The sequence below is a fragment of the Lolium rigidum genome, chromosome 3, assembly GCF_022539505.1.
Source record: "Lolium rigidum isolate FL_2022 chromosome 3, APGP_CSIRO_Lrig_0.1, whole genome shotgun sequence".
NCBI lineage: Eukaryota > Viridiplantae > Streptophyta > Magnoliopsida > Poales > Poaceae > Lolium > Lolium rigidum.
The window spans coordinates 401,618,876-401,642,249 of NC_061510.1; the positions used below are offsets into that span (position 1 = coordinate 401,618,876).

General features: G+C 48.8%; 1 protein-coding gene across 1 annotated transcript; it reads right to left on the reverse strand.

The window, feature by feature from the left end:
* Window positions 1-8,329: 8,329 nt before the first annotated feature.
* On the reverse strand, window positions 8,330-12,091 carry LOC124700946 (transcription factor ICE1-like). Its single transcript, XM_047233012.1, has 4 exons — window positions 10,936-12,091; window positions 9,049-9,276; window positions 8,785-8,955; window positions 8,330-8,685 (listed from the first exon to the last, which is right to left on the reverse strand). Exons 1-4 carry the CDS (start codon window positions 12,016-12,018, stop codon window positions 8,602-8,604), a joined length of 1,566 nt encoding a protein of 521 aa, XP_047088968.1. The 5' UTR covers window positions 12,019-12,091; the 3' UTR covers window positions 8,330-8,601.
* Between the last annotated feature and the right edge of the window lie 11,283 nt (window positions 12,092-23,374).

The window sequence follows — 23,374 nt, forward strand, 5'->3', positions numbered from 1 at the left end:
ATAAGGGGGATCCCAGCAGATCCTCCTTGGTGTTGCCCGATCTTTCACAGCGAGAACACGGGGTAGTAAATCCTCCCAACAACGCGATGAACACGGCCTGGAGAAGAGGGAACGAATCCAGCAAGCAACGGATCGATGAACGATACGCCTCAAACCTTGAGCTAGACAATCCTTGATGAACACAAGAACCTTCACAGCGGATATAATAGATAAACGGCAGCGCCGTACCCCCGGAGGGATGATACACGTGAACACACGCAATGGGGTAAACCCTAAACTTTAGTCTAAACTTGTGTACCTAACCCTAGTCGTCCCTCCACCTTATATGAGGGGGTGGTGGCCGGCCAGCCCTATTGGGCCATCCTAACTTGGCTTGGATAGGCCCAAACCAAGACTGACTCAAAATATTAAAAATCCCTAATTGGCCCACATATGACCATTACATAAACTAAGATAATTAAGCTGGTGGAGTCCTGAATTTGGGCTCCGCATAGGCCTCCGTGCCCGTATCACGATCCAGAGCGGGCCATGGAGATCTGGCATAGGCAGCCGTACCTGCCCGCGGACTTCTGTGTTGATCCCGCCTACGATATCGACTCTGATTGATGGCTCAAGCGGCGCGGGATCGAGACGGATCCGAGGAGGAAGGTGGGGTTCCTCGGCGATAGGGATTACCCGTTCGGTCCAGCTCACCGCCCTGCACGCCCTGCTGCGCCTCGCCGAGCACGGCAGCGCACCCCACATGTGCCTCCCTAGGACGACGCCGCGCTGGATATCTACAACGAGGAGGGAAGGACAACAGCCACGACTTCGTCGGCAGCGTCTGCCACAAATGGCAGACGTGCATGGACGAGGGTCGGGAGTTCCAGCCGCCGGCCACGATGACCGACAATGAGATCGAGAGGCTCATCATCCTCGTGGCGGAGGTGCCGGAGCCGCCTCCTCCACTGCCCCGATATGCCACCGACATAATGACGGCAGACCTCACAGAGGATGAGGCCCTCGAACGGGCCCTGCAGAACTCGGCCCCGCACCCTCCGGGACCTCCACCTCCGCCGTTCAATCCGTGAGCTGCTCCACCTCCACCACCGGCAGCACCAGCATGTACTCCGCCAGCTACCAACTGGCAGTGGGCGATCCCGGAATTCGTTGCGATCAACGACGAGGACGAGGAGTAGGCTAGGGTAGCAGGCGCTACATGGATCTTTAATTTTTTTTCTTTATTCCCTATGTAAGTTATTGTTTTTCTCAATGAAAAATCTAAAAAAAAAAATTTGCGTCGGGCTGCTGGACATCTCCATACGCAAAAGGACGCGCGATCGAATTCGACCATTTCAACTAACGCAAACGGAAACAAATTAGACGTCCGTTTTGCATCGGCATGCTGGATATGGTCTGATGCAGGACGGCGCGTACAGACCTCCACACGAACACGAATCAACGACCAGCAAACAAGATCCAGCAGTAAACGCAGAGGCATGAACTGAACAAACAAGAACCAGCAGTAAATTTAGAGGGATGAACTGAACGACTAGCTAAAGATAGCATGCAGTCGCACTTCAACCATCTAGCAGTTTTGAAGATCGAAGTCCCCTGCAACTGGAAGTTACTGAAGTAAGGTTTGGAAGAATTTTGGGAGTGATGTCAGTGTTTACAGTACGCCAAAACTGGAACTGGATGCTCAGCGTGTGCCGTGGCACGACGGCGTAGTGCGCCGTGTTCTAGCTTTCTGGCGAGACGACCACCTGGTGGGCTGCTGGTGAGGAACGTCGCTCGGCAGAGCAAGTGGCACTGCAGTCTGCCGGTAACTAGCTTAACCTGAATATTTTGCTTACGAGCCAGTTATTTTCATGTGCATAGAGTACAAGCTACAGCCAGGCCGGTTCCTTTTTCATCCTATTTTCAGGTGCGGGCATTCCTTCTGCTAGATGCGCGGCTTCATGATGATGGGTGCATATTGAGCCTCGGACGTGAATTTGGCAATCGGGCCACGATTGTTCATTTGTGTCTGGGTGCTCACAGCGATCCGACACATAGTATCCTATGTTTTTCCGATGTTATGTAGACACTATGCGAACTATATATCTATATTAATGTGAAATTTAAAAGTAATGCGTCGGGCCATCAGGAGCTCGTCCAGACACAAACAAACAATCTTGGGACGATGGTCAAATTTGCATCCGAGACCTAACGCAAAAGGACACATGTTATTATTTTTCGCATTCTTTCTATGTTCGGACGCTGCAAATGCCTTAAGATTACTCATAATGGGAGTAACTTCACTAGTAGCTAAGTGTCCAACTCATCAAATTTGCTTATGTGGCAATAAGTTAACGAGAACAGAGGAGGATAGAGTACGCTAGTTACTGTAACATCACATTTCCCAAGATACAATAAATCTACAAACTAATTAATTAAGATATCTATGATACTACTTTAATGTTAAAGATTGTTGCACTAGCCAATTGAACCAAAAGTCCGAACTGAGAGAGAGGATCGGTCATTACATTCTAACACTTCCCCTCACGTCTATGCTCCTTTTTTGGAGTCTTGACGTGCGCAGCGGGAATGGGGGTAGGCCGCAATGTATTTTTTTTATTGTGTTTCTTGGGTTTTGAACCTTGAACCTCTGGTTATGCACCTAACCAATTCACCATCAGTCCGAACTGATGCAAAGAGACTGGGTAGTGTATTTATATTCAACACTCCCTCTCACGTCTAGGCTATTTTAGTCCTTAGCGTGGGTTCGGTGTGGGACGCAGAATCTTTTATTTCTTTTGTTTTTAAAACTGCGTGAGCAGGGTCTTGAACTTGAGACCTCTTGGCTCTGATACCATGAAACATTGCTGCACTAGACAATTTAACCAAAGTCTGAACTGAGAGAGAGGGTCGGTCTCTATGTTACTTCCCACTATGACTAGTCTAAAAAATTAGTTGGAATCATTCATCAATTGTTCCTTCAACAATAAAACCCCAAGAACCAACAACCACACATGCCCTGTGTTGGTAAAAAAAAAAACCCCCCCACACATGCCACGTCTTCCTCCATACAGTACCCCTCTGTTGATCTGTTGGAGCTAGACCTCTTCGCCACCTTCCGCCCTTGCCCGCGCGCGTGGAGTGGAACGGCACCTTGAATTGTGCGTCACGACTCACGAGACAGATGGACGGATAAAACAAGGAAGGAATGCGCATTTGACGCATGCATGCTGTTTCTCATGACAGGCCCATATGGATCCGATCCGAGTTAATGCCCGCCCCGCGCCAGAGTACATGCATCCATGCATGGTGCGTGAAAAACTTCAAATCGGTGGCCCATCCTTAATTCCTCTTTTCTTTCTTCTGACAACGATCGAGCTGAAATCGCAGTTAAATCCCGTCCATGTGAGAGGAACAAAATTCACATCGCTTCGTCAACGCAGGTAAGTACACGGCGCGCTCTGACACTGTCATTTTTCTCTTTTATTCCTTCGCTTCGTCAACGCTAGTTTGCGTCGGGCCTCACACGCGAATTTGGCCGTCAGGCTACAATTGTTTGTTTGTGTCTGACATGTTTCAAGCGGTGCAACGTGTTTTTTTAATTACTTATTGATAGAGATACATTGTTGATATGGTGTCTATTTAGCATCGAAATAACATAGGATAATATGAAAACATAGGGAAAATCATAGGAAAATCTACTTAACGTCTAGTCGTCGTTGATGAGATCGACGATATACATGCAGCGCGGGAGGTGGAGGAATGGTAGCCAACGCCGTCGGCTAAGGCCACAGATTACACGCCAGGGGGTGCGGCGTGCCTCGCGCTCTAGAATCACCGGTGGTGTCACCGACCAGCGTAGACTCACGAAACTGGACGGCAAGGCCAACCACTAGGCAAGCTGTTCGAGCTCACACTGGGCAATGGAAAACTGGATGGCCTCCTCCTCATTGAGATCCGGCGGCTGGTGCTCCGAATCCCACGCTGCACCACCATCGTCAAAGATCTCGTCGCCGTCCACATTATCGGCATCCATTAGGTTGTTCACGAGTTTTAGCTTGAAGAATTCGACATCGCTGGCATGTCTACGACTGGCTGCGGCAGACTGGTTGGAGAGATCAGAGAGGGAAACGAATCGAGCGATAGGAGGGAGAAATGAAAGAAGCGGGCAGGAGGAGCAAATGTGTAGTCACGTGGCCAGAGGGAATGGCGGGAGGGACGAAAGTGTTTTCTGCAGCTGACGATGCTAGTCCGCCACTCGCGACGCATGTTTTCATTTTGTCCTATGTAGCGAGGACGAGCTCGGGGTGTCGGGCACCGTATTGAGCCGCGCCGAACTGAAAAAATCTTTGTGACCCGTGGCTAGGGGAGGTCAAACGTCTGGCGTGTCTCTAATCCATTCATGGGACGCGGCTGAAAATGCTCTAAGACTAATAATAGTGAGAAGTAATATATAGTAGTAACATGCATATGTTAATCATATATGTTACTATTTTAAAATGAAGAATAATATATATGTGGTATCATGTAAACTCATATATACAGTGTTATGGTCGTATAACTAGTTATCATTTCACTCCTCACCGGAATATGTTGGAGGGGTTGTCGCGCATCTGCCTTGCCCAAACAAATTTGGGCTGTTTTGGGAGTCTCGCCATTTTTATTTTTACGGAGCTTTTATTAGAATCAAGCCAAATCCAGCGCTGCTAGTCACAGGCTGCAGTGAAGACGCTATCCTTGGGTCAGTATATAAAGAGGACCACTTTGCCTGTCGGCCAGCCTCTGTTTCCAATAACTACCGATCTAAACCTCTCCCAGTCTGTTTCCTGGTTAGTGAGCAGTACGATTCAGTAACATTCGTCTTCTGGCTTTTACAAAGCAAACTGAGGACGCTGCAACCACACAGATGGTCAACATCATCTAACTCTATCTCTAACGGTGGACCGTGAGGAAATTCGAACTGCCAAACAGTATGTTTGGGTTGGATCTATTTACGGTGATCTGCCGATAGTGAGAAGCTTCAGATCCGTCTGCGGGTTGCCAGCGGTCCCAAAAAAAAGTTGACTCAAATTAAAATTAAGGTTAATTTACCTATATTCGGGCCACCAAAACTCCACATTTAACATTCAAAAAAGAAGAAAAGAAAATTGACAATGCGACAGAGCAGTTGGTGCTGCCGCCGGCTACACATTGGCCGCCGGAGGATGTGGCGACTACTGCTGCATTGCTGGTCGTGCCGGTGCCACCACGGCCATCTGCGACAGCTGGATGGCCTCATCAAGGCCAAGACACTTGGCACACTCCTCCTGCAATGAGTTGGTCATGGCGTGCTGCAAGGCCCCATGAGCTCCGCCTCCTCTATGGGCTCGTAGTCGTTGTCATCGTTAGGCGAGTCCTCGGCTATGCCCTGGTAGTGAGCCAAAGGGAGGACACCGCACCTATGGGAGCGGCTCCTTATACTAGGTGTACGCCTCGTTGTACCGCGAGATGGCGGGGCACTCTGGCTGTGGCGTGGGGAAGATGTACCCGACGCATCGTCCTCCTCCTTCACAGGAAACATCAGCGACGAAGGTGTCTAGGGAGGTGCCGCCTGCTGCGCCTCGTAGTCGGCGTTATTGTCGTCGACCCCCTCCAGGCGAACCTTGATGCGCTACCACCGAGTGTTGTGCTTGGGCTCGAACCACCGCATCTAGAGTGGCGAGTCAATGGTGTAGGCCGGGTCCCGACAAAGATCCGGTGGCACGAAAGCCCGGCGCCAAAGGATCTCACGGCAGCAAGCAGGGCCGCGCACGGGGATCATTGCGGGGGGCACCCGTGCTTGGTTGAGATGCCAACTATGATACGGGTTTACATCTGGCCATGGTAGGGCATTCCCGCCACGACATACAATCGCGTCATCTCCACCTCCACATAGACACGGCGCCCCGACCGCGGCCTGGGGTCGGCCACGCGAAGAATGGCGCCCTCCATTGATACGCCCGCGGCTGCCGCCGCAGCGGGAGACGCTAGCCTCGTGGTCATTGCGGTCGGGCCGTAACTAGCCGCCGACCTTCATCATGGAAGCTGCAAGGTAGGGTTTGGGTGGATGGTCTGTTCGGAGCAGTGGACTCGAGTGGGAGAGCCCTGGGAGAAAGACCGGTTTTCAATAAGAAAACCGCACACGGGGGTGGACCGTGTGGGCCCGCGCCTCTTCGCCTCCCTAGGTCATTGATGAACGGCCCCGACGATTTATCGAGAGAATGTGCACCGATGTGTGTGATGTGCGCGACAACCGCAAAGCCACCCCAAATTTGGGCTGGAAATGCGGGCCAAACGGGTAAATTCGACCGCTCAGACCATTTGAGGTTTGACGTTGGGCCTCCTATTTAGGCCAAGAGGACAACAATTGATACAATATGTCCGCTTGCGGTCCATGGTTGGAGATGGCCTAAGAGCATCTCCACCCGCGTCCCTCAAAGCGTCTCCCAAAGGTATTTGGGGCACGGCGGATAAAAAATCGTTCCCAGTCGCGTGCCCAAAGGCCCTTTCCGTCCGGCGTGGCCCAATACGGTGTCCGGCGCCTCGAGCCCGTCCCGCTGCACAGGGGACGCTACGGGCACGTCGGACACCAAGAAATGCGAGGCGGGGAGTGGCGGGGCTGACGCGTCAACGGCGCATTCAAGTTTAATCTAACCGTCGCCTACCTCACGACGGAAGTTATTGGCGCGCAGTGACGGTGCAGTTCCTGAAGAGGCGCAGCGAAGCGTCTTGTTGCGCCTAGCTCTGCGTGCCGGTGTTAATGAGCGTCATCCTCCCCCACCTCCCTCTGGCCTATAAAAAGGGGAGCTCTCTTATCGTCACTCACACACAAACCCTAGCGTCTCTCTTCCCAACCCTAGCTGCCACCATCTCAAGAGTTAACGCCATGGCTGGTAGAGGCAAAGGCTGAGGCCGTAGTCGTGGCCGCAGCAGAGCTGCACGGTCGCCGTCGTCGTATTCATCGTCAGACCTGCATGAAGAACATGAAGTGCTATCCGAGTTCGTCGTCTTCCTCAAGAGCGACCCACTCGGCATCCAGAGGCTGGCAGACAAGTTCGCCGACTTCATCGCCGGCAACAAGCCGCCCTCGCTGCATCTGCGGGAGGCTGCTTGTGACTGCTACCGGTTTAGGTGGCTGGGAGTGCATGAGAGTGTTCTTTCTTGGCAGAGTTTCCTCATTTTCCAATGTTTTAATTTGTGTCAACCATGGTTCAAACTATGTATTAGCTTGTGAAAACTGTGTTCCAAACTATGTCTTGGGTTGTGTAAACATGTTCCCAATTATGTATTAGTTTGTGAAATGTTTTTTTCTCTATTTAAATAAAATGCAAACAAAAACAAATAAAAATGAGTATTTTAATGTTAAAAAAAGTTTGGAGGCGGCGTTTGGGAGACTCGGCTGGGGGGCGACGTCCCCTAAACTTGGCACGAAGAAAACACATCCGTTTAGATGACGCTTTTGGGGGACGCGGCTGGAGATGCTCTAATGGTAACTAAAAGACATAGTCCGAACATGTTGGCATTGTCCGGCACAATCTAACCCGTTGGTGGCTGCTAGCGGCTAGGATGGAGATATGACTGCCAGTGAAAACCAGTGGATGATGGTGACGCTTTGGTGTTATTACCATTCGGAAAACAGCTCGGGGTGTTTCGAGGAAACCTTAGATCTAGGTCTCTTGAATTGAAATATTGCGATGCTCAGCGTCGTTCTTCCTGTTGGTGGCATGGTTTTGGAGCAACTTCTGGTTCAGGGGGTGTGGAGGGGCGTTGCTTCTACCGCGTCGACGGAAACGGGTCTCGGCGGCATGACGCTGCATGTTGATAGATGTGCGAAGGGAAATGATGCTTTTTTGGATCGTGGTGACGTTGACAGCGGGCCAGGCAAAGTCAATGCCTTGATCCTTGTAATGAAGATGATCGGCAGAAAAAGACGGCATCGACTTATAGTTATAGAACGTGTGCAACGGTGCGCGGTGGTCCGTAGTACCGGTTTGTGCTCTCGGCTAGCCGTTAAGCGGTTTGGTGAGGCCTCCGGTGTTAAGAAGATGTGCCTCCAATGTTAAGAAGATGTGCCTCCGATGTTAAGAAGATGTGCGTAAGTGTGAAGTTAGGGCACACACACCAGAATTAGCCACCTCGTCTATCAAGCTTGCAAACTTGTAGATGTTGAAGGTGAGTAGAAATTTGGATTTTCCCTGAGATACGATAGCGTATGAACTGGTGGTTTCCTGTTTATCTTTATATTTTCTTCGTAAGGCTATGTAAAATAGGCTAAATAACAATGTTCTGTGCGCAGAGGCCCATTCCGAAAAAAAAAACATCCGAAAATGTTTTAAGCTTTAATCCATGCAATTCCTTGTTACAAAATTCGAAACAGAGCATGCAGGGAAAGGTACTAAGGTAAAAAAACAGGAATAAGCTTTTTAACACAATGTTAGGAACTAATAACAGATTACTGAGATTATTTTGGACTGTAAAGTAAAAGCTGGCGGATAAACTGGTTCAGGAAACTCGATCCTGATCAGGTTTCAGAAGATGAAGGTGCTTCTATTCCTTAGCTATACTGTTTCTTTTCTTTGCAGTTGTTGATTGGGCTCTCCAGCCCTAGATCACGGGATGGAACCCGGCAGATTGCAAGAGAACTGCCTTGATTTCCTCTGGCTGAAGACCAGGGCCATCATTGCATTGCTGATGTGAAAAACAAAAGACGAGTGAGTAATCGTGAACTACAGCTGACTGTATTACTTTTCACTCTCTGAAAAACTTGGCAGTAGACCTGTACATTACCTCGGCCTTGAAAACATCCAAGGCAAAGCCATTGAAGCAACTGATCACAGCTTGCTGCACATCCAGACCGAGGGATTCGATTGCCTTCATGGCAGATAGCAGAAGACCAGGCCTGCGAGCGCATAACATGTGGATGTTGACGACACGACCTTCACGAAGCCTAACCTCAACCTTTATCAGACAAAAAAAGAACACAAGTGATATGCATCAGATTTAGCTCATCTGAAGAAACATACTGCTTAAATGAAATTCAGAGATACTTACACTTGGTTGCTGACCAGTAGGGCTTGGCAGTGCACTCGGGCAAAGCTCTTCCTTCACACGGGATGGCAGTGTGGGTAGTGTAGGAGTCAGAGGGTGGAAGCTTGTGGGTGTTGGAGGCAGTGAGGATGTGGAGGGAGATGCCTCTAGCTCATTCTGAAGATCATTGATCTTTTGTAGGAGCTCCTTCAGGTACTCGATTGCATCACCAAGAATCGAAGCCCTGTCCATCTATCAAAGACAACCATACAAATCAGGTCATTAGCCAGTCTCCCAGTCATGACACAAAGGATAATTGGTTAATTGTGCACACATAGTGAGATAAGCACACCATGATTCATGCTCTTTTTCGGCTCACAAAAACTCGTGCATATTTTTTTACGTGACACGAAGTAAAAGGCTCCTTTTGGAACTATACAACAGTAGTGTTCAAGGAGATATATTTATATTATTATTATAAATGGGGTCCTCTATAAATGAATCATTGATGTCTTTTGAAGTGCCTCATGATAGTAGCTCCAATAGTTTTATTTGCATTTTTATGAGGGCGCAAACGTACTGCAGTAATCACAATTTATAACTCTTTTTTTTTGCAACAACTGTCTACACCACTGGCAATTGACTAAAAACTGAATAATATGTAGTAGAAAAAGACAGAAAATTTGTCCTTAGTACAACTCATGGACAACAATCTCATTGACTCCTATAAGAAACAACGACAACGAAATAAAATTATGGTAATTATTAACTACGAGAAACGTAAATTCTGTAGCCTTCATGAAAAGTGAAAACTATTTTTTCATGAAAAAGAGTTAAACTTATGGCCATACCATATAGATAGAGATAGCATCAGTAGAAGCTAAATAAAAGAGCTGGGGTTGTATTGATACTAAATCACAAAACTGGACAGACCAAGGACTCTGCCAACAATTTAAAAAGGTTAAAATGTATGCTGATATAACAAATTCATGAAACTGGTGTGCGTCCACAACTCTACATGAGTACTTGCTCCTATGAAATAGTTGTTATATAGGGCATTAATTTTATTATGTAACTATTTAGTATTTACAACCCTTCTGTCAACAACTATGATACCAATTTGAGCGACAGTGATTTACATTTTTTTTACGGGAAGAGTGATTTACTTTTAGCACAACGCAAGCACCGCGATTGAATTTAACTAGTATGCTGTTTTTTCTGCTAATACTAGTATGCTGATTTAATTAGTCCCATAATTAGGAATCCGTATGTCAAGCAAAAAAATAATGACCAAATTAAAATAATTAATTCCTCCAAGAAATAGGAATTCATACGGTAGATCTTCCTTACTTAAGCATGACTTTATCTCTAAAGGAGTAGAATTAAAGTCATGCCTAAGTAAGTAAGATCTAGTCCTTTAGAGATAACATGAGTTGAAGGTAAACTGAAGATGTGGTCCTCTAATGGGCGTGTATGGCCAAACAACAAACTAGGAGCTACAGTTTCTGTACATGGGACACCAACGTTTCAAAGACTGTACTGATCTGCAATCTACATGTAGAATTGCATCTGAGATGCAGTAATCGACTTTGACAAACAGTACAACGGAACCTATACTCAAGTTTACAAGTCCAAATGCAATTGAAAACAAAACTAATATATCATTTAACGCTGATTTCAACTAGCCATGCTAGATGCTAACTCCAGATTTTCATCTTTCCACCCTTTAAGACAAGCAAGCACACACAATTCATCACTATTAGGCGATGTAGTCATTTCAATCCTTGGTATGGATGTTTCAAAATTGCCACAACCCGCTAAACCCAAGCACAGGCAAGAAATAGTACTGCAGTACTGTTAAATTCTACTCCGTATATACTCTGATACAGGTGGCGAGGAAGAATTTCTCACCTTGCTGATCTTGGGCACGACAGACCGGAGCATGTAGAGCCGGTCATTGAGCTTCTTGCGACGACGGCGCTCCGCCATGAGGTTCTTGGCCGGCATTCCCTTCCTCTTCCCCTTCCCTTCCGCCGTGCCGCCGCCGACGGTCACCGTGCTGTTGGCGTTCGATTCCTTCCTGGCGCTCTCCTCGACGCCCCTCCCGTCCTCCGGCTCCGAGTCGTAATTCATTCCGGACGCGTCAATGCTCACGACGTCCTCATCGACGTCGTCGAGTAGTGTGTCACGCCCAGCGGACAAGCCACTCCCGGCCGACACCACCATACGCTTCTTCTCGTCGTCCTCTTCGCCGGCATTACGCCGGAGCGCGCGTTTCTGGAAGAGCGTCGGCTGCGCGCCCACCGGCGGGAAGGTCTCCAGCGGCTGCAAAACAGCCGCGTTCCCGCGCCCGGAGAAGGGAGCGGTCAAGCACGCCGGAGCAGCAGGCGCCTCCGAGGAGGAGCCGCTCCCGTCCCCTGCGCCGGTGTCGAACAAGTCGAAACCGGCGAGGCCACCGAACTCCGTCATTTGTGGCGGTGCGAGGCCGAAGCCACCGAAGGAGCCAAGGAATCCTGTGTTCCCATGCGTCAGCAGGGAAACCGGGGCGGTGTTCGAAGCTTTCCCGGCGCCAAGAAACGCCGCGAAATCGCCGCCAACATTTCCGGAGCGGCCAAGGCCGAATCCAGAGATGTCGAACGGTCCGGTGCCTCCTAGGTTGAGGAGCGGGAACATCTGCGAGCCTGCACCGAAGCCGGGGTCGGAACCCGATGCTCCCATGGACGCCGGCACAATGGCCATGGACCCGCGCGCGGCGGCGTCGCCACCCGCTTGCGCGCCGGCGTCGAAGTACCAGTCCTCATCAAGCATCGCCGGAGCGCGGAAATCCCCACCTCCCACCGAGCCCATAGCCAGGAGGTGCTGGTCACGGTGGGGACCCGTCTCGTGCCCCATCATCGGCAGCATCCCGGTCGCCGCCGGTTGCTGGTGGCCGAGGCCCTGTTCTTGGCCAGCTTCTTCCTGCATCCAGAGCGAATTGTTATACCGCGATTGCATGGCCGCGGGCCGCGGGAATTGCGGCGGGGCGTGAGGGTTCTGTGGGTGCGGCAATGGCCGGAGGAGTTGGGATGCAGCAGAGATGGCAGAGCAGAGGAGAGCAGATGAGAGCGGAGGAGTGTGAGTCTGTCTGAGTTATCTTTCTAGCAGCGCAGTGTGTGTATATGTACTGCTGGGCCGCCATTGAGAGAAACAGGACAAATTACCGAAATAACCACCCCGAAAAAGGACACAGCTAGCCAGCCTCTACAGGCTGGTTAGAGCATCTGCAACAGACGTGCCAAAATACGCGTGCTAAAAAACCTACCAAAATACAGCGTGGGAGCGGACACGCGAAGCTCTAGCAGGTGCGCTAAATTATTTGCGGTGCGCAACCTTCTACGCCATCCTATGGATTAAATCTGACGCGCCGCTTCCAGCGCGCGCTATAAAACGAGGCGCGCACCCAACCGCCAGGAAGTGTCAGCCGTGCGTCGCTTCGCCACCGCTCCACCTCGCTCCGCGCGTCGCTCCGCCTGCGCTCCACCTCACCTCGCGCGCCACTCCGCCTTCGCCGTGACGCCTCCTCGCTGCCGCTCGAGCTCCAGCTACCGCGGTGTGCGAGCGTCCGGATGGGACATTCTACGCCGAGATCCGGAGCAGCAAGGAGCGCATCGGGCTCGGCACGTTCGATACGGCCAAGGAGGCCGCCGCCGCGGTTCACCACTAGGCGGCCATCGCAATGTTTGAGTCAGTGGCATGCGAGGCCACCATCATCGCCTTGCGCAAGCTTCGACACACCACCGCAGCGCGTAGGGAGGCGGCGGCGATCGACGGCGCCGCCAACGCCGTGCGCGACCATTGGGACACCACATCAGTGCACAGGAAGGCGGCGGAGGCGGCTGCGCGCGAGAAGGCCGGCCGCGTCGCCAACGATGCGGCGGAGGAGGAACGCGTGGAGGAGACGACAGCCGATGCTATGGCTTGTGGTGTGACATCCAGGTTTAGAGGTTACAAAAGTGAGGAAACAAATGTGTGCATTGCATTCTTGCATAGAAAATCCGAGAAATTTTTGCGCTTTCAAATAAAACCTGTCACAGGAATTGAAGTTTCTCTTGAGTTGATGGAATTGTAGTAGATCATCAAGTCAAGCGCTATAAACTTCGACGTGACCTTTGCTAAAACCCCATTTTGGGTAGAGGTGATTTGATCTAAGGGGTTAGATCAAATGAATCTAAAATCAACACAACAACACCTTAAGCAAGGATTGATTACTTGATCTTCTAAAAGATCATAATATGGTATTTCTTGCAACAACATATGGATACCTATTCAACTATAAATCAGGGAAGAAGAAATAATTGATAAACTTTTTTTTACTTATCTTTTTCATGTCTTGAACTATTACATGTTCCTAGAATGAACCTCATGGTATATCTTCAACTCAATTCTTAAATTCATGACAAGGAGAGCAATACTAGTCTTCTCACCAAGTGTCCACTTATTCTATTCTTATCTATCCAAACTTATCTACATCAAACCTAGAGAACGGAGAGGTCCATACCTATCAGAATAACAAGGTCAACTCTTGAGCTAAAGCATATGGATATAATCCATCTCAATTTGGAGTGGTGGGGAAATCCAATATTAAATTAAATAAAACCATAACTCGGATTCGAATAAATGATGAAGAAACTAGTTTACCCAAGCTAGCCAAATGGAGCCTAAGCCTACGTACCTAATTAAAGAGACCTTGTGAGCACATCATAAATCCTAGAGTGATCATGCCAAGGTTAAAGATCGAGTACAAGTTGAGTGTTACACTCTAGTGGTTAGAGAAATCACTTGATCTTGGAGGAGAGTGTCATACTTTAGAGATACCTTAGGAAGCTAATACCATGGTCATCACAACTAGGTAATGATCAGAAACCCTAAGAACTTGAAGTAAGAAGCTATTGAAAATAAGTTGGTCTATTGCATGGTCATGCTCTGGAGATATAGAAGTCTAAGTTAAAGCTATTATGATAAGAAGATAGCATCCATCACTAGTGGAAAACAGGCCTTTTGATCCGGGTGGTTAGGGCCTTTTGTCGCGGGCGGCCAGCCGCGACAAGCAAGGCGCGATAAAAGGGAGGCCTTTTATCCCGGGTCACTTAGGACCCGCGACATAAGGTCCACCACGTGGTAGCCGCCTGGCGCGCAGGGCACAGGCCCTTTTGTCGCGGGCGGTATTACCACCCGCGACAAAAGGCCCTCTACGTGGCGCGCGCACAACGCTTCGCTTTAGGGTTTGAGGGGTGCAGCACCCCTCCCCCCCGCCACCGACCGCCTGTTATATCATTTTCTTCGTTCGAAAATAAAAGTTGCATATATTTGTACGCTACTAGAAATTGTACACGTTCATTCAATATATATATATATAGATCGATCAAACAAATGTTGGATGCAAAAGTCGATTCCTCTTTACATGTAGCCCTTACATATATATATACATTTAGCTCACGATCGACAAGCGGTACTAACGACCGTCTATTTGGAGGTAGAGCATCTATTTGGACTAAACAAGCCTTTGTTGTTTAGTACATCTTTAATCAAAAGTCCCGCCAGTTCCTCCGCGATTCCTAGTGCGTGTTCCTTTGGTTGGAGTCTCGTCCCGCATGATCTCGACCTATATACGAAAATGAGATGAGTATGACTATATCGGTCTTGATAACGAAATATTGATGATAATAAATAAAGTTGTGAACTTACGTTGAATTTATTATTGTTACGCTTCTCGGTGGTTAACATGCGAATGGACTCGCAAACGTAGTATCCACATAGATTCGTCCCTTGTGGCTGCTGGGGGCACGGTACGGGAGTAAATGTTAGCTTCTTCGCCTGGGTTTCGTTCTTACGATGTCTCTTGAAAGCGGTCCAAGCCCTGCCAGAGCAAAAGAATGATTGAATGAGTGGATAATTAATTGATATCTCACGAATGATAAAGCGCGGCGATGAAGGAAATTACACTTGGAGCAACTTCGCAAGTCCTGGAACCCGTCCACGCCTCTACTCAGTGGGTCTTTTACCTCAACTAGTCCCTTATCAGGTTGAATATCTAGTAGAATCCAGTGGAAGCTGCACATGTTATGCATATACGTCAGGAATTACACTTAACATCGAGTAAGAAAAATTGAATGTGCATAAAGATCATTAAGACTCTCACTCGTAGTTGTAAGGAAACAATATTGAATCACGAAATATTGCTCCCCCAAAAACCTTAGTAGGTTTCCCCCGTTTCTTGGGCATTAAACTTTACCGTTTGAGCATGTACTTTATCCGGGTCAATAAACCCAATATTGATAATATTATTACTTTTGCATTCACCGATCTTCGGTCCGCATAAGAGAACACATAAGATATAATGAGTATATATATGCAATGAAAACGAACATGAACTGAATGAAAATGAACTTATATGTAGTTAACAACTTACAAGCAATAGCAACTCATGAGAGATTTGTCGAGGGCATCTAGATTGAATAACTGCCAGAGTTCGGGGCGACGTGGCCAGGCCATTTGTCGCGGGTGCAGGCGCGCCCGCGACAAAAGGCTCCCACGGAAGCCCTGTTTTCCACTAGTGCATCACATAAAATCAGAGGGAGACTACTAACCAACAACCTCTAACCCATTTTCAACATCCTTAGCGTAGAAACAGTTGAAGGGCATCCAAACCATGTTTAACCAAGAAATTTTATCAACCCTAATGATGTTAGAACCAACCACCCTCATATTGAGAGGAAAAGTAACTCTAGTCCACTCAACCTATTTTCTACACACCTAAAACCCTAGACCAGATCTCAATTCCAACTTATGCATCACTTGGTGATCATAAGTAAACTCTAGTGTAATGCCCCACATCCCAATCCATCTAGTGTGATCGATGGACTATCCTTCGAAAGTAATTCAAAACTATGAACCAAGTGATCACCACACACATAAAAATGGGTGTGTGACATAATCATAAATCTTAAACCATATATCTTTCTTGGGAATAAAATAAAAACCAACTCTGAATGTTCCAAGTAAAAAACCCTCACAAACACCACTTATGACATTCTAATATATGAATTTCTATGTCACTAGAAAAATATAAAATTCAACTCAATGTTATTTTACTTACTGACAAATGAAAAGCCAAATAATAATCTAAACCTTTGGTCAATTCCTTTAATGTCAATAACAAAAATATGAAGTTTTTATATTTCATATACAAATCAACCAATACAATAGGAAATAACTTGAATTCCAAATGAATTTGAATTGGAACTATATCTATTGAGATAACTATTTAAAATCTAACTATAAATAAGACTACTACAAGAATATTAGTACACATAAATATTATTTAATACCAATCCATGGCCTATACAGATATCTCTGCATAATTCTTGTTTAATTCATAAATTTGAAATCACTCAAAACAGGATTGAATCCAAATAGCAAATACAAAATAGAAAAAAGGAATAAGAAAACAGGAAAATAGAAAGGGATAAAAAAATAGAGAAAGAGGAACCATGCCGGCCAGCGACTGAACCAGACCAAGGACCAGCCCAGGAGAGCCCACCAAGCCACCGAACTGAACCCAGCTCAACATAACCATCCCGTAGGATTCATGCATTGGGGGCATAGTCCTCAAGCTTCTTCCTGCTTGTCCGTCGCGCTGTCTGACGTGAGGAGCTCGTCCGCCGCCAAATTGGACCATCTCGGACGTCAACGACACAACGAACTAGCTCCATGCATCATACGCACGTTCCCTCCTAGCTTTCCCGCGGCATCCTCCGGCATAGTAGCCCCAAATGCCATCTTCCACCTCTTCCTTAACCGGCACCCTCTCCTTCCCGCCATGCGTCGCAATGCTAGGAAGCGCAAGAATCACATCCTTAGGCTCAAGCTCAATGATGGTTTGGCTACGACTCATGAGGAAAAAGACAAATTGATCTTCGATCATTTCTCCAGCACCCTGGGCCGACCCCCTCCACGACAGCTGGACTTCAACTGGGACGCTTTAAATCCCACGGTTCACCCCCTTGAGGACCTGGGCCTTCCTTTCTCGGAGCTTGAGATAAAAGAGGCCATCGACGACATGCCATTTGATAAGGCCCCGGGACCTGATGGTTTCTCTATAGCTTTCTTCCGCTCCTGCTGGGATATTATAAAGGACGACCTTATGGGAACCATAAATGCCTTCTCTGAGTTATCAACACATAACTTTCGCATTATCAACACCGCAAATATGGTGCTTCTACCAAAGAAGGATGGCGCTGAGTCCATTACTGACTTTCGGCCAATTAGCCTTATTCATGTGATCCCAAAGATTATCGCTAAGGCTATGGCGCGTCGTCTCAGCCCGAAGATGAATGAGATCATATCCCGCAGCCAAAGTGCTTTCATCAAGAATAGAACTATCCATGACAACTTCATGTACGTCAGAAACACGGCCCGCAAGCTTCACCGCAGCAAAACGCCATCCCTTCTCATCAAGCTAGACATCGCCAAGGCTTTTGATTCACGTTCGTTGGGACTATATGCTTGACCTCCTGCAGCGCCTTGGGTTTCCCCAGAGATGGCGTGCTCTTTTGACGACTTTGTTCTCTACGGCCTCGTCCAGAGTGCTTCTCAATGGGATTCCAGGAAAGAACATCTCTCATGGTCGCGGTCTCAGGCAAGGAGACCCCCTCTCGCCTCTCCTGTTTGATATCGCCATCGACCCGCTTCAGAAAATCTTGGAAGTGGCTACGAACTCCGGGCTTCTTCACGCTATGCCGGGCGGTTTTGAGGGTCCTCGGGTCTCTCTTTATGCGGACGACGCGGCCATCTTCTTGACTCCTACAGAGCACGATATTTTGGGGCTTGCCAATATCCTTCGCCAGTTTGGCGAGGTCACGGGCATGGTGACCAACGTGATGAAAAGTTCCATCGCCCCTATCCAATGTGCAAATGTGGATCTACCGGAAATCTTGACGAGCTTCCCTGCGGCGTTGGCCTCTTTCCCCATAAAGTACTTGGGGTTACCTCTTTCCCTTGGGCGACTCAAGAGGGCTGATCTTCAGCCTTACATTGACAAAGCGGTGGCGCGTCTAAACCCTTGGAAAGGCAGATTTCTTAACCGTGCTGGCTGCACCGCTCTTGTTAAATCGGTGCTTTCTTCTATGCCTATTTTTCTGCTAACGGCTCTTAAGGCAGACAAGGGCATTCTTAAGGCTTTCGCGAAAATTAGTCGTGGCATGCTATGGGCCTGCAAGGAGGCGGTCAGTGGAGGGAAATGCAAGGTCAAGCGGCAAAAAGTTTGTCGCCCAAAGGAGCTAGGTGGTCTTGGAATCCTAGACCTGGAAAAATTCTCTCGAGCCCTAAGGCTTCGATGGCTTTGGTATGAATGGACGGCGCCGGATAAACCTTGGGTAGGCTCGGAAACGCCTAATGACGCCTCCGATTTGGACCTCTTCAACGCTGCAACTAGGGTCACCATTGGCGATGGAGGAAAAGCCTCCTTTTGGTCTTCTTCCTGGCTCAACGGCGCCCCACCCAAGGACCTTGCCCCCCTGATTTTCTCGGCGTCCAAAAGGAAGAACCGAACCGTGCGGGATGCCCTTCATAACCAGAGTTGGGTGGCTGACATTGCGGTTGACGCCTTCACCATAGACCATATGGAGCAGTATGTCCGCCTCTGGGAGCTTGTCTCGAACATCAACCTTACCCCTGGCACTGAGGATTCCATTGTCTGGACGCTGACTCCCAATGGTTGCTACTCGGCCAGATCTGCCTACAAGGCTCAGTTCATGGCGGCTTTACCTTGCCCCTTCGGCAACATCGTCTGGAAGACTTGGGCTCCCCCGAAGTGTCGTTTCTTCGCCTGGCTTGCTGTCCAAAATCGCCTTTGGACCGCTGGATCGTCTTGCCAAAAGAGGGTGGCCACACCCTCCTACTTGCCAGCTTTGTAGATGCTCCCCGGAAACGGCCCGGCACCTCCTTTTTGAATGTCGCTTCTCCAAGAGAGTATGGATGGCAGCGGCTTCGTGGCTATCTTGCCCGGACCTTATCCGATGTCTCGGCACCGGGAGACCTAAGGTGCTGGAATACTGGCAAGCTATCGCCAGAACCCCCACCTCTTCTGCAAAAGGCCTGCGAACTGCAATTATGCTAATTGCCTGGGAGATTTGGAAGGAGCGAAATGAGCGTGTGTTCAACAATAAATCCTCCCTACCCTCGGAGATCATGCTCAAAATAAGGGAGGAGGGCAAGAACTGGATTCTTGCAGGTGCAAAGGGCCTAGCTGAGCTCGTGGGCTAACCTTTTCGTAGTGTTCTCTCTTTCGGGGGTGGGGGGTGTGTTTGCCCCCCCCTTCCCTCTTTTTTACTTTTATGGCTCTTGCCATCCCCTTGTTTGCTTCTCCTATATTAATATAAGGCAAAAGCTTTTTTGCCCGTTTCAAAAAAAAAGATCTAGACGACATGGGCGAAGCTCACCTTGGCCACCTGTGAGCGGTACCCGCTGACCGCCGAGCAGCGTACCATGGAGGAGGGCGAGGCGAAGGCGCGCGCGGCGACAGAGTGGACGGTCGTCAAGGCAGCTGATGTGGAGCAGACGGAGGTGTTCCAGGCTGTCGACGAGGAGGATGGCGCGACGGCTGGTACGACGTCGCCGATGATACACCGCCGGGCCAGCAAGCCGTGATGGCGTGATGCTTGCCTCACTCGAGACTGCGCATCAGAAGAAGAAGACGACTCACAAGCGCGAACTCGCGAGGTGAACACCACCATCAAGGCTTGCGTGGCCGAGTTCTCCCGCGCCACTGCCGAGCACGAGACAGTGCATCGGGACGACCGCCATGCCATAGGCAACTTGATCGCACGGAGGGCCTAGCTCATCGCCGTAGCAGAAGCACGCCGCCTGCTCCAGCTCCCCTCGCCCGAGCGGTGGGCACACGAGGAGGAGGAAGATGAGTATCGGCTGGAGGAGCAGCGCAACCGAGAGTGGCGCGTGAATTACTAGCGGGGGAACAGGCAACCCACCGCCGGTGGGCTGGCCCGGCTCTGAACACACCAAGATGCGGGTTGACCTCACAAGCCGCCGCGAGCTGATGCGCGGCCAGAGGGGGAGGGGGGGCGGGGCGCACTCACAAACGTGGCAAGGCTCGCGCGGAGGTAGGACGCCGAGGAGAGAGCTGCTGGCAGCGCGGGGCTATCCAGCTGAAGCTGGAGTGGTATCCTCACGTGTACCACATGACACCAGCGTCGAGTGGAATCCTCGGCCGCACAGGAAGCGGCGAGGTCTAGAATAGAGCAAAGCCTACGTGTAGTTAAAGCTGTAATATGTTTTTATTTTAATAAAAAATGAGTTTTCCCAAATAACCAGCGGGCCAGGCGACATGTAGGGGATAACGCGGGCCGCACCCCTGTGGCGTCCGCTGCTACGCAAAGCAGGCCCAAATTTGGGCCAGCTTTGGGTCGCGGCGAACTCTGCGGCGAAAAAAATAATATTTTTGCGTCCACATGTTGGGCTGCGATTTTGTCCGCCGCTGTCCATTTTGCATTCCGATGAGATGTGTCATGCCGTTGGACATACCTAACCCTCACCATAAATATAGAAAGTGTGGTATAGATTTGCACATTTAATTATATGTAGTTTTTAAAAAAGTCACAACACGTGGAATTGCAATCCATTTTCACTGTTGGGCCTCCCGCGACGAGATTTCAAAGATATCATGTATATATATATATATAACAACTTAGTGTTGTGGCAAAAACAACTTAGTACAAAGAGTTGGTTGCACTCCTTTTTAATATTTTGTAGCCAACTTAGCTTTCTAGATACACTTAGTAATCTCGAGAAGATCCAATCTTGCACATGTCGCTCGAAATTTGGTCATGCACGTGAAGTAGGAGCAATGGTTGGATTCAACTAGATCAGGTTACTTCGTGGAAGACGGGGAAGGAGGAGAAATCTCTATGGGCGCGATTGGTAGCACGCATGGAGGCCAATCAGGCCTTGGGGAGCAGAAAATGGCTTGATTAGATGATTGTACTACGGCTGCGTTGTAGCTAGTACGCGCGTCAAAGCACCTCAAGTTCAGGCCCAATGAAAACGTTTGAATCGACTGTTTCCCAGAGCCAACCTCCTTGTTGGCTCCCGACAGACAAAAGGTCTCGACGCCCGCAGGCGCTGGTCCAACTATGGAGATGGCGCGAGCTCCCTTGCACAAGGGAAAAAGAGGACCGGAGGATTTCGTCACCTCCCGTCGAGATCACCCCCTTATTTCTAGCCCTCCTCTCACCTCCGATTTTGCATCCAACATTTCCCCATTCCAGCTCTCTTTTCCGGTCGGCAAGCAAGTTAAGCACGTGGTGTCGGCAGCGACGGCGGCAGGGGCGACTCCAACCACTTCATCGAGCTCTCCACTGCTTCGTCCTCAACTAGCGACGACTGTGAGTAACATCACCATGAATTCTCTTCCACCTCCATCTGGTTAGGGTTACATCTATGACCGATCTGTCACTAATGTAGGATTGTAGGTTCTATTCGTGGTTGTACACTATTAGATCCGTGATCCTTTACCTCAATGAGCATGGTTTGTCTTGTTTTATCATGTTGGTTACCTAGATTGTACCATGGTAGCATCGTATGATCTAGTTGTTTGTATTCCTTGATCTAGTTCTATGTAGGCCTATGATTTTGTATTACGTCGATTGTACCATCCTTTAATTAGTTTCTACATTCTCGGTAAATGTAGTACTTGTTGTGCCAGGATTTCCTTAGCCATGCTCTTCTCCCCTTTGAGGACTCGCAAATCCATTCTTTTGTCGATGATTTATAGGCTCACTCGGGTGAGAACGCCGTGAATGTGGAGGTGGCTCAGAGTTCTAAGCAGCCTCAACATGTGCAACTCGAATCAATGTCGTAGAGCAGTGTGCATATCCTTGTTAACAACGTGGAATCAACGATTGCCCTTAGCATTGCTAAAACAAGGAAGGCACAAGAGCTGCGTGATGCTCGCCAAGCGCGCAAAGCCCATGCTGTGCAGATTAAGAGCACCATGAAGTGGATGCCATTCCAGTCCTCCTTTGTGCTGGAGAAGATGTGTGATATCATCATAATTAGCATCCGTACTGACAAAGGGTTCAAGGAGGTCCACCTCATTGTTGTGTCCAAGGCTCTCTTGGATCATTATGGAGCCGAGGTGACTTCTACTTAGGTGTACAACCACCTCACGAAGTGGAGAGCAAGCTGGATCCATATTAGCAAGCTCGGAGATCTGAGCAGTGCTCACTGGGACTAGGACAGCTGCAACATCATGTTAGAGGCTGGCCACTACCAGAGACACATCACAGTTAACACATCTCTTACAACTAACTAACACATCTCTTACAACTAACTGTTTTGCACTTGTCATTTGCTCATCTGGGGCCAGTTCTAACACTCTTCCTTGTTGTCTATCTTCAAGATCACCCCAAGGACGATGATTTCTTCAACAAGACAATCATCAACTACCATGAGATGCACACCATCTTTGTCGGTGGTATTGCCATGGGAGAGTTTGCCATGGGCTCCAATGAGCCCCTTGGTATACCGTCACCTCCGCTTGAGGAGAGAGAAAACACACAGGAGTACGATACCATCGTCATCAATGGCCCAAACAAGGCTAGCACTTCCCATGTACCTAGCGGCTAGAGGAATAGGGGTGGGTTAGCCGAGGATGATCTCCAGGCCTTCAACAAGATGACTGAAGCCGTCAAGGACATCGCTAAGGCGATCAGGGACAACAAGCTAACCGACATCCACCCAGACCTCTACAAGGCCATCATGCGCATTGTTTTCTCCCAGGAGGCTCTCATGGCGTATCTAAGCCACCTTGTCGACCACAAGACCCATGCACCAACTTTGTTGGCATGGGGGACATCCACAGCTCCCTATGGATCAGGACCAACCTATCGAAGCACTACAAGAATTTGTAGTGGTGCCCTAGGGCACTAGGGCGTTGGGGGATGCATACTTGCTGGCTTGTGATGGCTTATGATGATGATCTTGTGATGTATATTTTGGTGGTAGCTAGGACTTAACGAAATACTTCTTATGGCCTATAAGTATGATGAGGTGGTACATACAAAACCCTCATGTGATGAAGACTTTGTGGTGGTAGGATGACACCCACTTTTGCTATGATGCTAGGTTAACACCTTAGTACTAGGATGAAACTGTGATCCACTTTTTGTAATGATCATGCATGCTCCCCTTAGCTTAAGAAATTATTGAATAGCTTGGATGTTCTTGTTGATCTTGTCATTTGCTTATGATCATGTACTGACCTCTGTTGTTTATTGTCGAGGGTGCTCCTCGGCAA